This window comes from Ictidomys tridecemlineatus, chromosome 3 (assembly GCF_052094955.1).
Source record: "Ictidomys tridecemlineatus isolate mIctTri1 chromosome 3, mIctTri1.hap1, whole genome shotgun sequence".
Classification (NCBI taxonomy): domain Eukaryota; kingdom Metazoa; phylum Chordata; class Mammalia; order Rodentia; family Sciuridae; genus Ictidomys; species Ictidomys tridecemlineatus.
This window is the reverse complement of record NC_135479.1, coordinates 21,066,274-21,080,652: the sequence shown is the minus strand read 5'-3', so window position 1 is coordinate 21,080,652 and position 14,379 is coordinate 21,066,274. Positions and strand designations below refer to the sequence as shown.

At 45.4% G+C, this 14,379-nt stretch overlaps 1 protein-coding gene across 1 annotated transcript; it reads right to left on the bottom strand.

Moving 5' to 3' along the window:
- Positions 1-272: 272 nt before the first annotated feature.
- LOC144375623 (uncharacterized) lies at positions 273-1,267 on the bottom strand. The gene is made up of 3 exons (XM_078041069.1): positions 741-1,267; positions 508-650; positions 273-415 (listed from the first exon to the last, which is right to left on the bottom strand). Exons 1-3 carry the CDS (start codon positions 1,265-1,267, stop codon positions 273-275), a joined length of 813 nt encoding a protein of 270 aa, XP_077897195.1.
- Positions 1,268-14,379: the final 13,112 nt, after the last annotated feature.

Sequence of the window (14,379 nt, the reverse complement as noted above, 5' to 3'; positions counted from 1 at the left end):
AGGAGGCCATTATGGGTGTTGCATATTTATTGAAGATGCAGGTCTATGTCCACATGAGACAGCATGTCAGAGAGCAATACTATCCAAAGGGGTAAGATGAGAGTAGAGGGAGGCTGACATTGGTCAGAGACTGAGCAGGCAGTGGGGGAGGGGAGTGTCCTGTTATTGCATCCTGTGGGGGTTGAGAGATGGAGGCCTTGGAGGACACTGGTTGAAGAACAGAGATGAGGTCAGATCTTAGCAGCAGAAACCACTACAGCAGACTGGTACCATCAGTGGTCTGGAGACAAACAGGGGGCAGCAGCTGGAAGCCCAGCAGGTGAGGGCAGCACTGGGATGTACAGCAGAGGTTCTGGCAGCTTCTGGGGCTGCAGCAGGAGGGCCTGCAGGAGCTGACATGTAGCTCCTGGAATGGCTGAGAGCAAGGGGGCCGGCAGCACAGACTGTCAGCACATAGGGCGCATCAACAGGAGCCACAGTAATTGGGGGGGCAGCAGGTGGTCCTACAGCAGATGGGGCGGCAGCAGCAAGGGTGGCAGCAAGGGTGGCAGCAGGAGCCACAGCCACTGGAACTTCCACAGCCACTGGAGCCACCACAGCAGGGGCTGCAGCAGCTGGAGCCATAGCAGCTGGGGTGGCAGCAGGTGGTCCTGCAACAGGTGGTCCTACAGCAGATGGGCTGGCAGCAGCAGGAGCCACAGCCACTGTAGCCACAGCCACTGGAACCACCACAGCAGGACCCACAACAGCTGGGGCGGCAGCAGGTGGTCCTGCAGCAAGTGGTCCTACAGCAGGTGGGGTGGCAGCAGCAGGAGCCACAGCCACTGGAGCCCCCACCACAGCAGGGGCTGCAGCAGCTGGACCCACAGCAGCTGGGGCGGCAGCAGGTGGTCCTGCAGCAGGTGGTCTGGAGGCAGGTGGGCTGGCAGCAGCTGGAGCCACAGCCACTAGAGCCACAGCCACTGGAGCCACCACAGCAGGGCCTGCAGCAGCTAGAGACACAGCAGTTGGGGCGGCAGCAGGTGGTCCTGCAGCAGGTGGTCTGGAGGCAGGTGGGCTGGCAGCAGCTGGAGCCACAGCCACTAGAGCCACAGCCACTGGAGCCACCACAGCCACTGGAACCACCACAGCAGGGCCTGCAGCAGCTAGAGACACAGCAGCTGGGGCGGCAGCAGGTGGTCCTGCAGCAGGTGGTCTGGCAGCACCTGGGCTGGCAGCAGCCATAGCCCTGGCCAGAGCAGCAGGAGCCACAACAGGAGTTGCACATGGTGTCAGAGACTGGAGGTTCTGGGAGTGTTTCCAGGAAGGTGGGTTTCGAAGGTTTGGAGGTCTCTCTGACCCAAGTCCCCTTTTATACCATGCCCAGAGTTTGGTGTTGTCACATGCAACAGTCTTTTCCTGCCATTGTTTGTATTTGTAAATAGGCAATTATCAAATTAGGCCTGCTTAGTTTTGTTTAAATGTTCAGGTTGATTGGGAAACATGACTTCCCTTCCCTGCTGTGTTAGGTGTCATTGGTCAGGTCTTCCTGAGTCATCTCTCAGGGGTCTTTTTAGCTCTCCCTCCTCACAGAGAGGGTGACATGTGACATTGTGCCTCTGTCTGGTGGGCTTCAGAGGCAGTGTGGGCAGTAAGTCATGTCTGCTCTTGGTAAAGATCAGCTTCTGTGTCCCTTATTTCTTTCTGGGGACCACAGGTAAAAAGCTGTATTTTCATCTCCTGGCTCCTTCATCATGTATCTGGTGAGCAAAGAAGGTTTGAAAGTGCAACAGAGACCCTTGGCTTGAGAGCAGGAAGGGCATTAACACACTTCCCCGTTCCCCGCTGAAGCATTCCCTCTGCTGTGGAGCTCTTCAGGGGAGACACAGACCTTTAGTGAGTGCAAACACACAGTGAACCTTGGATGATTTGATTTCCCCAGCAACATATTGCCACTGTGTTTTTTTAGGGTGTGCTATGAGGAGATGTGGCTGCAGAGATCTGTACCACCAGGAGGTTCAGATCCCTCCACACTCCACCTGCTTGAGAATTGTTTCCTTCTGCTTCTGGCTTCCTGTCTTTGTGGTTGGGTCAGGCCATATTGACTCATGTCTTGTGTTTCCTGAACACCCTTGTCCATCCACATATGAACCTTGAGGGAATCTGCCCCTCATATAACTCATATCCTGGCACTTTTTTGTAACCTGGTGTCACTGAACTCAGGAGATGAACTGTACTCTCACTTCTCATCATTGAGGTCCTGTATTGGATTTTAGTGATTTGGTGTAATTTTCAAACCAACAATGTGAAATCATAAAAAGAAAACAGATATCTCCATGGGTATCAGCTGGCACATATTCCTAGTAAGGATGAAGTCAAAGCTTAAAGGGTGAAAAACTGTCATTGCTAATGGCCAGGTGACTGTTTTTCTGAAAAGTGAGCAATGCTATTACCTATTAGTTGGTCCTCTGCCAAGAAAAAGGTGTGCAGAGATTAATGGGTATCTCTGTGATTTTATTCTGATGTATCTTCACTATGTCTTTATCTTTCCTTTAAAGAATAAGTCCCTGAGTAATTCCATCATTAATTAACCTGGATGACAAGCATCTGTTTTACTGGTTCTTATTTTTAAGGCATTTGTTGGTAAAACTGGAGAATATGACATAGGTAAATAAATATACTTTCTGAGCATGGTGATATTTCACTAGATTTCATGTATAAGAAAGAGGTCAAAAAGAATAGAATTTTGGCTTATTGATTCCTATAAGAAATATTTTTGAATAAATTTAGGAAGTTTGCAATACTGTTTCCACATCTCAAAAGCCAGAATATATTACCATCATGGCCCCTGAAAATGATAGCCCTGACACCAGTGGTTCTCATGTTGGCCACAAATGGAATGACCTGGGGAGTGTTAAAAACTGCCAATGCCCAGCTCCTCTCCAGAACAAGTGTGATTGAAGGGTCTGGGCAAAACAAGTTTTTCATGTTCCTCAGTTTATCCTGGGAGGATGCAAAGCTGAGACCCTCCTCATTAAATTTTCCCCCATTTGTGTCAATTTCAGTTAAGTACTGAAGTCCCCCAAATCAATAAATTTTAAATGATGGCATCTAAATAACAGAATTACTGATCCTGACATTGAAACCCTAAAGTTTGAGCAATGGAGACTTAAAAATCGCATATTCCTCTTTAGTGTTTTAAATCATTCTTATGCCAAATCAACAGATTTCACCTGAATGAGCTTGGACCACAAGGGCACAGAGCACAAAGGGGAATCACTGTAGACAGCTCCCTGCACTGAACTCTACCTGTGGTCAGGGGAAATTTAGTGCACAATTAATATCTGGATCGTATTCACAGATTACCTAGGGTCTATACAAACTCCATGTCTTTTATGACATGGAGTCGTAAACAGAGTGTAATATCTTCCCTCTAAACAGTTTTCTTTGTCTTTTTTCAAATGCCACAATATAAAATAATCCAGATAACTCAACATCATAGAAATTTGATGAGGTGTACACAATTGACATTTGCAAGCTCCACCCAGTAATTAGGTTATGTCTGTGAGCAGTCTGGACACATTACGCTAGGATATCCTTTAGAGAATGGCATGTAAAACAGATTTTCTTTTCTCGGGTCAGTTGTATGGTTAATGCACAACAGTTTAAAATAAATACTTACTATGTATTGTGTTCATATTTGCAATGTACTATGCTTCTTGAATCACAATGTGTTAAAGTAATAACATCCTAGTTTTGTTACTAAGCCTTTCACCAGTGTGACCAAAATACATGACAAGAATAATTTAATGGAGGAATGATTCATTTTAGCTCATGATATTAGAGGTCCAGTTCATGCTGGATGGACGCCATAGCTTGGACTTTGGGGGCCCTAGATAAGGCAGAACAGCATGGCAGAAGGGCATTGTGAAGATGCCTTATTCTGCTCCATTAATTGCAGTCAGAAATCAAAGAGAGGGAAGGGGCCACAGGGAAGAGGCAACTTCCAGGACCCCCTCCCAGTGACCCACCTCCTCCAGCCATGCTCCAGCTGCCTATGGTTATCACTCTCTCCTTTCAAACTTGGATGGCCTCTGTAGGATAGAGTCCTCACTCTCCAATGATTTCAGCTCTACCCAAACATTGGAGCTATAGGGAGACAGCTCTTCCATTTATTTTCAACCCATAACCATGCTCTAAATGGAAACACTGACAATTCCCATGAAGATTGATAGGAATATTAAGGTACTTTTAACTTGATTATGTTACTTTACAATGAACATTCATCTGCTTTCGAATAATTAAGAATATGGATTGAGCCACATTACCAGATTCGATATCAAATGGCACATGTAATCAGAGCAGTATAAAAATGTTCACCTAGCATTGACTGGCTTTCTATTTGTCCTTGAAATATCTTTATTCATTTTTTTATTAAAAATTGTTTTATTGATTTTTGAAGGAATATTTCAGTTCAGCTTTTTTTATTGGGCCCAAGGGCACATGCCTGCAATTCTAGACACTGAAAAGGCTAAGGAAAGAGCATCCAAAGTGGGAGTTCAGCCTGGACAGCTTAGTGAGACCCTCTGTCAAAACAAAAGTAATAAAAGCTTGAGGTTTAGTGCAGTGGTAAAGTATCCCTGGATAATATGCCCAGTACCAGAGAAAACTGTAACAAAATTATTTAAAAAAAACCTTTATTTTAAAATGGAAAACACATTTATTGTGAAATGTGAAATGTGATATATATATATGGTTATAAATAATTAGCAGGCAAGTATCTACATATCCAAAGCTCAAGTCCTTGGAAGAGAATGTGGGCATTATCAAGGACTCTTGTATGTCTTTTCTAGACCCCATTCTCCCTACTTCACTATTGAGAATCACTATCCTGATTTTTAAAGTAGTCTTATTGTTGCTTTTCTTCATACTTTACCCACCAACATAGACATTTCTAAACTGTACGGTTTAGTTATGCACACCTTTGAATTTTATATAAAGAGAATCACAGTAGATCTCTTTTCTGTTTCTATTCTTTGGCTCAATACCCTGGTCCAGCTGGGAATACCAGCCTGTGAGTGGCCCCGATTTTTTATACTTCCTGGTGTTCATGGTTCCTGTGCCTTGAATATGGACAGTATCTCCCATGTTTGGACAAGAAGGTCTTCCAGACTCACTGAATTGGGAGACGCTGTGCACCTTGAAAAACTGAGGTTTCCTGGGAAGCCATTAGCCATTGGAAGCATGCCCTCCAAAGGGAATGTGGGGCCCCAGTCCTTTCTTTCTTTTTATTTCTATGTGGTGATGGGTGCAGTTTGCTCTAAGACAAACTTTTCCTACTCAGTGTATTCAGCAAATACCTATGGAAAGGGTACCCCTTGGTCATGACTGGAACCCCCAGAATGCAGAGAAACATAAACCTGCTTTTTTGTAAATGCTTTGCCTCACTTATTTCATTCCATTAATATAAGGGGAATAATGAAATATTTTATGCAATTGCCTCATTTTTGAGAACTTCCTTCTAACCAACAGCATATGGCAACATTCAGCACTTAAGTTACAAAGACTCAGACTTTCCTGTAGGTGACCAACCTTATTTTACAGGATCTCCTTCTGTCACCAGCTTAGACAAATTCAGCTGCAGGGTGACAGGGATGCATCAGGGAAAGAGCTGAGGACGACCTCCATTCAATAGCCAGCAAGCCCCAGGGCCCATCATTCAGAGCCAAGGGTGAAAGCCATTAAGGATAAGAGTTGCCAATCAGGTATTCTTGCCTCAGGTCCAGTGATATAGTGATCTATCCAGTGTTATCTTAAAGGAAATTATGAAAAAATTGGTAAGAAATAACAATTTGTCAGGTGGCTAATTAGGTTGGTAAACAGTCAAACTAAGAGTTGACCCTGACAATAGAGAGAGCATCCTTATTGTTTGAGAAACTGTTGAAGATACTCACACTGAGAATGGGAGTATAGGGGTCCTAGTCTGGATGCCCTTCAAAATATACCCAGATAAAGAGGACTTAGAACTAGTCGTTTGCAGCCCCACCCAGCACCCCAGCAGAGCAGCTCCACCCTCAGAGTAGCCCTGACCCTGGAAAGAGGAAGCACTGTTGGGAATGTGGAAGTGGATTCAGGGCAGTACAGAGGCTGAGGCGTTCCTCATGACTAAAACCCCCAGGGTCACTTCAGGTGAACTGGGGTGGCACAAAATAATCACACAAGAGACAGAGATAGCTTTTTCTTTGGGTCCTGTGATGGCTCCTCCGACCTTAAGGGTCTGCAGAAAGAGAGAGCGAGAGAGCCAATGCTGAACCTTTTTTATTGGGGAGAAGCCATTCAAATGAGGCAAGGGGTTAGGTTTCAGGGGGTTGAGTGTAGCTTCATGATGTCTGCTGTCAGCAGGTTCATGGACATGGAGGAAGGCCACACCCAAAGGCAGAGCAAGAGAAGGGGACCCACAAAGGGCATTTCCATGGAACATTCTATTCCAAACAGGGCAAAGGGGTAGTATTACAAAGGAATAGTGAGTGTAGCTCCACCCCACGGTTGACACACCTACACCTGAAGACATGCCCTCAGCTTCCTGAACGGGGACAACACCTAAGTCACTAAGAAATGTAGTGATGGGTCAGAGCCTCTCGCTTCAGGATGGAAGGCATGGCCATTCAGAGTGGCACCCCACAGAAGGCAATAGACTATGAGCAGAACAGCAATGCGGTCCTAAGAGTTGTGGTCCCACAGAGGACCCAGGGAGGACTGGAAGGAATCGCCCAGGAGAAATGGAGCTGTGCCCCATCTCCCGCTCTCTGGCTGAGCTCTGCTCCTGGACCCTTTAACCCTCCTGCCCAGAGCTAGTTTTCCATCCAGAGAACGTCCTCTGGCAGGTCGGTTCAGGTGCTTCCTTTCCAAACCATCATCAGTTATTAGATTGACAAATGCTCACAGAACAGAGGTGGAGCATCCCAGATAGTCTGTTATGGTTTGTAAATCTTTACAGATGACAAAAAATGACAACAACAAAATGGCAGAGTAGCCCAGCAACTCTAAAGGGAAAGACAAGGAGACACGATGCCATTCTGTGTGTATGCAGTAAAATGTATATTTATTGAAGATGCAGGTCTAGCTCCACATGAGACAACATGTCAGAGAGCAATACTATCCAAAGGGGTAATGTGAGAGTAGAGGGAGGATACAGAAAATTCCAACTGTTCACATTGTCGAGAGAGAGAGAGTGGGAGGGTGCACAAGCCAGTGGAGAAGAGGCAGTACATTTGGAGGCCAGACTCTATCATATAATCAGTTGGAATTGAGATGTCCTTTGTTCCATCATATATTGGCTCATATGAATCCATAGAGAATATAGGTTGAACAAGAAGAGGAGAGCTGAGGTCAGAGTGCTTAGCAGCAGGAACAGCTAGTTTGGGGAGCAGCAGGCTTTCTGGAAATAGTGGGGTGGAAGCAGCTGAAGACCCAGCACATGAGCACTGGGTTCTGTAGCAGGTGTTCTGGTAGCTTTTGGTGATATAGTGGGAGGTCCTTCAGAAGCTGGACAAGCAGCACCTGGGGTGGCCAGCAGCACAGAGCCTATCAGCATGTTGGGCGGCATTAGCAAGACCCACAGCAGCTGGGACGGCAGCAGGTGGTCCTGCAGCAAATGGGGCGGCAGCAGCAAGGGCGGCAGCAATTGGAGACACAGCAGCAGGGGCGACAGCAGCAGGAGCCACAGCCACTGGAACCTCCACAGCCACTGGAGCCACCACAGCAGGGGCTGCAGCAGCTGGAGACACAGCAGCTGGGGCGGCAGCAGGTGGTCCTGCAGCAGGTGGTCTGGAGGCAGGTGGGGGGGCAGCAGCAGGAACCACAGCCACTGGAGCCACAGCCACTGCATCCGCCACAGCAGGAGCCACAGCAGCTGGGGCGGCAGCAGGTGGTCCTGCAGCAGATGGGGTGGCAGCAGCAGGAACCACAGCCACTGGAGCCACAGCCACTGGAACCACCACAGCAGGGGCTGCAGCAGCTGGGGCGGCAGCAGGTGGTCCTGCAGCAGCCACAGCCCTGGCCAGAGCAGCAGGAGCCACAACAGGAGTTGCACATGGTGTCAGAGACTGGAGGTTCTGGGGGTGTTCCCAAGAAGGTGAGTTTTGAAGGTTTGGAATCTCTCTGACCCCCATCTCCTTTTATACCCTGCCAAGAGATTGGTGTTGTCACATGCAACACCCTTTCTTGCTATTGTTTGTGTTAGGCAATTATCAAATTAAGCCCATTTATTTTTTGTTTAAATTTCAGGTAGGGTAGAAAAACATGATTTCCTTTCTCTGATGTGATTTATTCATTGAGTTCTTCCTCAATTATCTCTAAAGTGTCTTTCTAGTTGTTCTTTCTCAAAGAGAAGTGTCACATGACATTCTGCCACTGTGTGGTGGGCTTCAATGTCAGTGTGCATAGTTTAGCATGTCTGTCTTGGGAAAGATGCACTTTAGCATCCCATATTTCTTCCTGTGGACAGTAAAGAAAAAAGCTTGATTGTTTTCTGATACCTCATTCTTTATGGGTCTGGTGGGCAAAATTTTTTTTTTTAGACCATACATGAGAGCAGGAAGACCATTAGGACCCATTTCCCATTCTATACTCTAAATAGATATTTAATGGGATACACATAATTTTTACCTGGTGGAAACCTATGTAGTGAAAATGCACATTTTTCTTTCCTCAGGAACATATTTCCTAAAAGCAAATATATGGTCTGTTGGGGGAATTTGGCTGTAGAGATCAGTCACACCATGAGCTTCAGGGTCTGCAATTCTCCCCTTGGTGGGGAAGTGCTTCTTTGTGCTTTTGCTGTCCTGTCTTTGTGGTTTTTACAGGCCATATTGACTCACGTCTTCTGTGTCCAGGGCTCACTTGACCACCACTGAGTTTCCTTATTCTTCATATAACTCCAACCAGCTACTTCCTGTCTCCACCGAGTTGCTCTGAAGATGCTGTCTTCTTTTCTTTTTTCTTGACAATATTGATCAGATTTTGCCATTTAGGTTCTATTCTGTAAGGAAACAAACAGAGCAAAATAAATCAAGTGAAGAAAGATGACAGATATCTTTGATAATGGATATCAGCTGACACATATTCACAGTGAGGGTGAATTCAAAGTTCAAAGGTTACCAAATTCCAAATGCAAAAAGCCATTGACTACTGTTCCTAAAAATGAGGAATGAGGCAAATCCATTAATTGGTCTTCTATCAGTCAAGAAACAGGAAGGAAGAGACTATTTGAGCTCTCTATTATGACATCCTTGAGTATCTTCATTATGTTTTAAGTATGATCTTTTAAAGAATATGATCCTTGCAGTATTTCCATCATGTTTGCTTGCTTAGAAGACATCTGATTTAGGTGGTTTTCTTATTTTTAAGGCATCATTTGGTAAGATGGGAGAATAGGACATATTTAAATAATTCTATGACCCAAGTATGGAGCTATTTCACTGGATTTGCTGTGCAAGACAGAAGAAATAATAAGACAGATGAAAATCTTCTTGATTACTAGGGAGGCGATTCGATTCTACATACATTTAGGGAGTTGGATTACTAGGGAGATGTTTCTACATAATTTAGCAGGTTTGACAGAACCGTCTCACCATAACTAAAAACCCAGAGTACGCTACCTTCATAGAACAAAGTCTAGACAATCATGCCCCCAAACCAGTGTTCTCAATATTGGCTGCAACTGGAATCCTTGTGAGAAGTGTTAAAAACTGCCAATACCTAGCTTCTGCACAGAAGAACTTTAATTTAATTGCTCTGGGGTGGGAACTGGGCATTGCAAGAGTTTCATTTCCCACAGGTTATCTTGATATGAAGCAAAGCTGAGATCCTCCTTGTTGAATATCCCTATAACATGCGTTGGCATCAATTCCAATTAAGCACAGAAGTCACCAAAATTATTAAATTTCAATTGATGCTATCTAAATAATAGAGAAAAAATCCTGAATAGGGAACACTGAAGTTTGAACAATGTGAACTGAAGAACTGATACTCCTCTTTAGTGTTTTGGATCATTCTTGTACTCACACGGATGAGATGGACCACTAGAGCATGAAGAACCATGAGAAATCACTGTTTAGCACCTGCACGATGAAGGAGGAAACTCAAAGCAGGAGAGACCCCACTGAATGTACTCCTTGGTAAATTTTACCTGTGAAATACAGTGGCTAATTAATACCTGAACCATACTCACAAATTACTTAAGGTCTATATACAAACTTCACCTCTGCTATGACTTGAAGTAGTACAGGAAGTGTGATGTTTTCCCCCTACACTGTTATTTCTTTGTCTTTTTCAAATGCTACAAAATAAAATAATCCAATTAATTAAGCACCAAGGAAATTTGAATGAGTTGGACTCAAATGACATTTGCAAGACCCATCTAGGAACTGGATTATGTGAGCAGCCTGGACACATCATAGTAGTATATCCTTTAGAGAATCAGCTAACAGACCTTTGTTTTCAGATGTCACTTGCATGATGTTAGTACACGGTCTTTTTTTTTTTTTTTTTTTTAAGAGAGAGAGAGGGAGGAGAGAAAGAATTTTAATATTTATTTTTTTTAGTTTTCGGTGGACACAACATCTTTGTTTGTATGTGGTGCTGAGGATCGAACCCAGGCCGCACGCATGCCAGGCGAGCGCACTACCACTTGAGCCACATCCCCAGCCCCTGTACATGGTCTTTTTAAAATGAATACACCCTACCTATTGTGTCCATAGTTACAATGTACTATGATTAGTTGAATTACAGTGGGTTGGTAATAACATCATTATGTAATTCAGCCTTTCACTGCTGTGACCAGAATACTTGACAATAATAACCCCCCAAGGAGGAATTATTTATTTTGTCTCACAATATCAGAGGTTCAGTCCATGCTGGATGGACTACACTGCTTTGGGTCCAAGATAAGGCAGAACATCGTGGCAGAAGGGCATGGTGAAGATGCCTGGCTCTGCTCCACTCCACTTCCCAGTAAGGAAGCAGAAAGATGGAAGGGGCCACAGAGAAGGGGCACTTTCCAGGATACCCCCCCTCCAGGGACCCACCTCCTTCAGACATGCTCCTGCTAGCTTTCTGCAATTTTCACTCAGTCCTTTCAAACCACAATGGACTTTTTAGATTATAGCTCTTCACAATCCAATTATTTCACCTCTGAGCAGTTCTACCTAAACACAGGAGGTTTGAGGAGACATCTTATCAGTTCATATTGAATCCCTAACCATGCTCTAAAGAGGGACCCCTACAGTAACTGAAAGGGAAGTGAGAAAGAAAGCAAGAGACGGGCGAGTGAGAAATGAAGGAGGGAGGCCAGGCAGAGATCCACAAGAAAGTTTATTTGTCAAAGCTGACAACTAATGTCCATCTCTCTATAGAGAGGAGAGAGGGGTCCCGAGATGTTGGTGGGTTCAGCTTGTGTGGGGTAGGGCCTTGGAGTTGTAGCTGTGGCGCTATGGGATAGGCTTGGGGGTGCTTGTGTCAGAGGTTGGCGGGTGGGGAATAGCATCGGATTGGCTTAGATCCATGGCACCATGGGGCTTTCCAGAGCAAAGGGGTCATGTCCTTCTGGGATTGGCTTAGGGTTATGGTTCCGTGCGATAGGTCAGTATGAGGGTGGGGGAAGTTGGGGTTAGAGGAAGTACAGGAAAGAGAAACTTATCTCGTAAGATGGCGGGTAACATTTAAGATGGCTGCTCCAATGTTAAATCAATACCCTATACCTGTAGACCCCACAATTCCTGGTCTTTAATTTAGTCTCTAAACTATATCTCTTTCACCCATTCTCTTTCTTCTCCCCCATAAGGAAACTCTCTCTCCAGAGGTCCTATGGGCTAGCACTGGGGCCTGTGCACCTATTGTGGAGAGCTGCTCTGTATTGGGCAGATCAGAACCAGGCTTGGAGAGCTACAGGCCAGCCACATAGCTGCGCGAGCACTCTGCCGGGTTGGTGGCTGTGGGAGGGGATGTTGGGGGACTATAGATACCTTGATATTGTTTCTAGGTCCCAGTGGACCACTTTCTCCAGACCCTATGCAATGTCCCGAGGTGGAGGTTACCACGTGGAGGGGACATTGGCAGACTGGGGGAGCCCAGTGTTGGTTGATGGGGAGCCAGCACATGGCGGGGTCTGCAGGGGCAGAATGGGGCCTAGGCGGGTGCAGGTGGGAGTTCAGTGAGCATCCGTGTGGGCAGGGGTCTCACCTGACTTCTTAAGAACAGTTTTTTATTAGGCCCAAGGGCGCCTGCCTGCAATGCCCTACACTGAGAAGACCGAGGAAAGAGGATCACAAGTGGGACGTCAGCCTGGACAGGATCCTGAGACTCTATGTCAAAATAAAAACAACCAAAGCTTGAGGTTTAGCTCAGAGGTAAAGCATCCCCAGATAATATCCCCAGTACCAGAGAAAAACAATAACCAAATGATCAAAAATTCAACAGAGTTTTTTATGGAAATTACATTTCTTGTGAAATGTGGACAAGATACATCTGTATAGTGTGGTGAATAATTATCAGGCAAGTGTCTGCATGCCCCAAACTCAAGTCCAGGAAGATAGAGTTGGCATCACCAAGGACTCTCGTGGGTCTTTTCTTGAGCTCCTCTCTCTCCTTGCCCCGTGGAGAATGACTATTCTGATTTTCAGAGTAGTCTTATCTTTGTTTTTCTTTGTACTTTATCCACCTATGTATGCATTTGTTGTTATGTAAATTAGTTATACGTGCCTTTGAATTTTATACAAATAGAATTGGGAGATGCCATGCACCTTGAAAAGGTGAGGTTTCCTGGGAAGCCATTAGACCTTTGGAAGCATGCCCTTCAGAGGGAATGGCAGACCCCTACCTTCTCTTTCCAGGTGGGGATGGGTGCAGTTGTCTCCATGACAAGCTGCTTGCCTTTGCCACTCAGCGTCCTCAGCAAAGACCCATAGAATACATATGTGCCACTTCTTCTTAACTGGAACCTCCAAAATGGTGAGAAAACTAAACCTGCTTTTTGTATGTGCATTGCCTCAGTTATTTCATTCCATTAATACGAAGGGAATAATAGAGGGGGGTGTGCTTGTGTGTGTGATTGTTTCACCTTTTTGAGAATTTCCCTCTAACCACTAGCATAGGGCAACACTCAGCCCTTAAGTTACAAAGACCCAGACTTTCCTGTAGATAAACGACCTTGTTTTACAGGCACTTCTTCTGTCTCTTGCTTAGAAGAATCCAGCGGCAGTGTGACAGCTTGAAAGAGCTGGGACAACCTCCACTCAACAGCCAACAAGCCCCACAGCCCGTCACTCAGAGCCAAAAGTGGAGGCCATTAAGGATGAGAGTTGCCCATCCAGGTATTGTTCCCTGAGCCTCAGGTCTAGAGATAGAGTGATACATCCAGTGGTATCTTAAAGGAAACTATGAAGAAATTAGTAAAAAATAATAAAAAATTTGTACAGAGGATTCATCAGTTCAATAGACAGAATGAAAGTTGATCCTGACAACGTGGAGACCCTCCATGTTGTTTGAAAGTTTGTTGAAGGACACCAACACTGAGAATGGGAATACAGGGGTCCTAGTCTCTGTACCCTTGAAAATATACCAGATAGAAAGGACTTAGGACTTAGAACACTGGGAAATGATCACAGGAAGTACTGTGGGGCATTTGGAAATTGATTCAGGGCAGAACAGAAGGCAGGAAACAGTGAGTAAATGAACGCTGGGGTCATAGGAGGTCCAGTCTCACAGAGGACCTAGGGAGGACTGGAAGGATCACCCGGGCGACATTGAGCTGGAGCTTCTGTGCACCCACTCCCAGTCACTGGGTGAGCTCTGCTCCTGGACCCTTAAACCCTCCTGCCCAGAGGTTGCTTTTCATCCAGAGAAAGCCCTCAGGCAGGGAGGTCCAGGGGCTTGCTTTCCAACCATCTTCAGATATTAGATGACAAATGCTCACAGAAGAGAGGTGGAGCATCTCAGATGGTCTGTTATGGTTTGTAAATCTTAACAGACATCCAAACAAAAAATGACAGAGAAAGCACATCAAAAGGGAAAATAAAGAGACATGATGCCATCATGTGTGTCTAACAGTAAAATTCATCTTTATTGAAGATGTAGGTCTATCTCCACATGAGACAGTGAGTCAGAAAGCAGTAATGTCCAAAGGGGTAAGGTGAGAACAGAGGGAGGCGAGAGAAAATTCCAACTTGTTTAAATTGGTAAGAGACAAAGAATCCAATGGGGCAGGGGCAGTGCATTTGAAAGCCAAACATTCTCAAATAATCGGTTGGAATTGAGGTGTCCCATTGTCCCATCATGTAGGGGCTCAGAGATGAGGTCCTGGAGAATATTGATTGAAGAAGAGGAGCGATGAGGTCAGAGTGC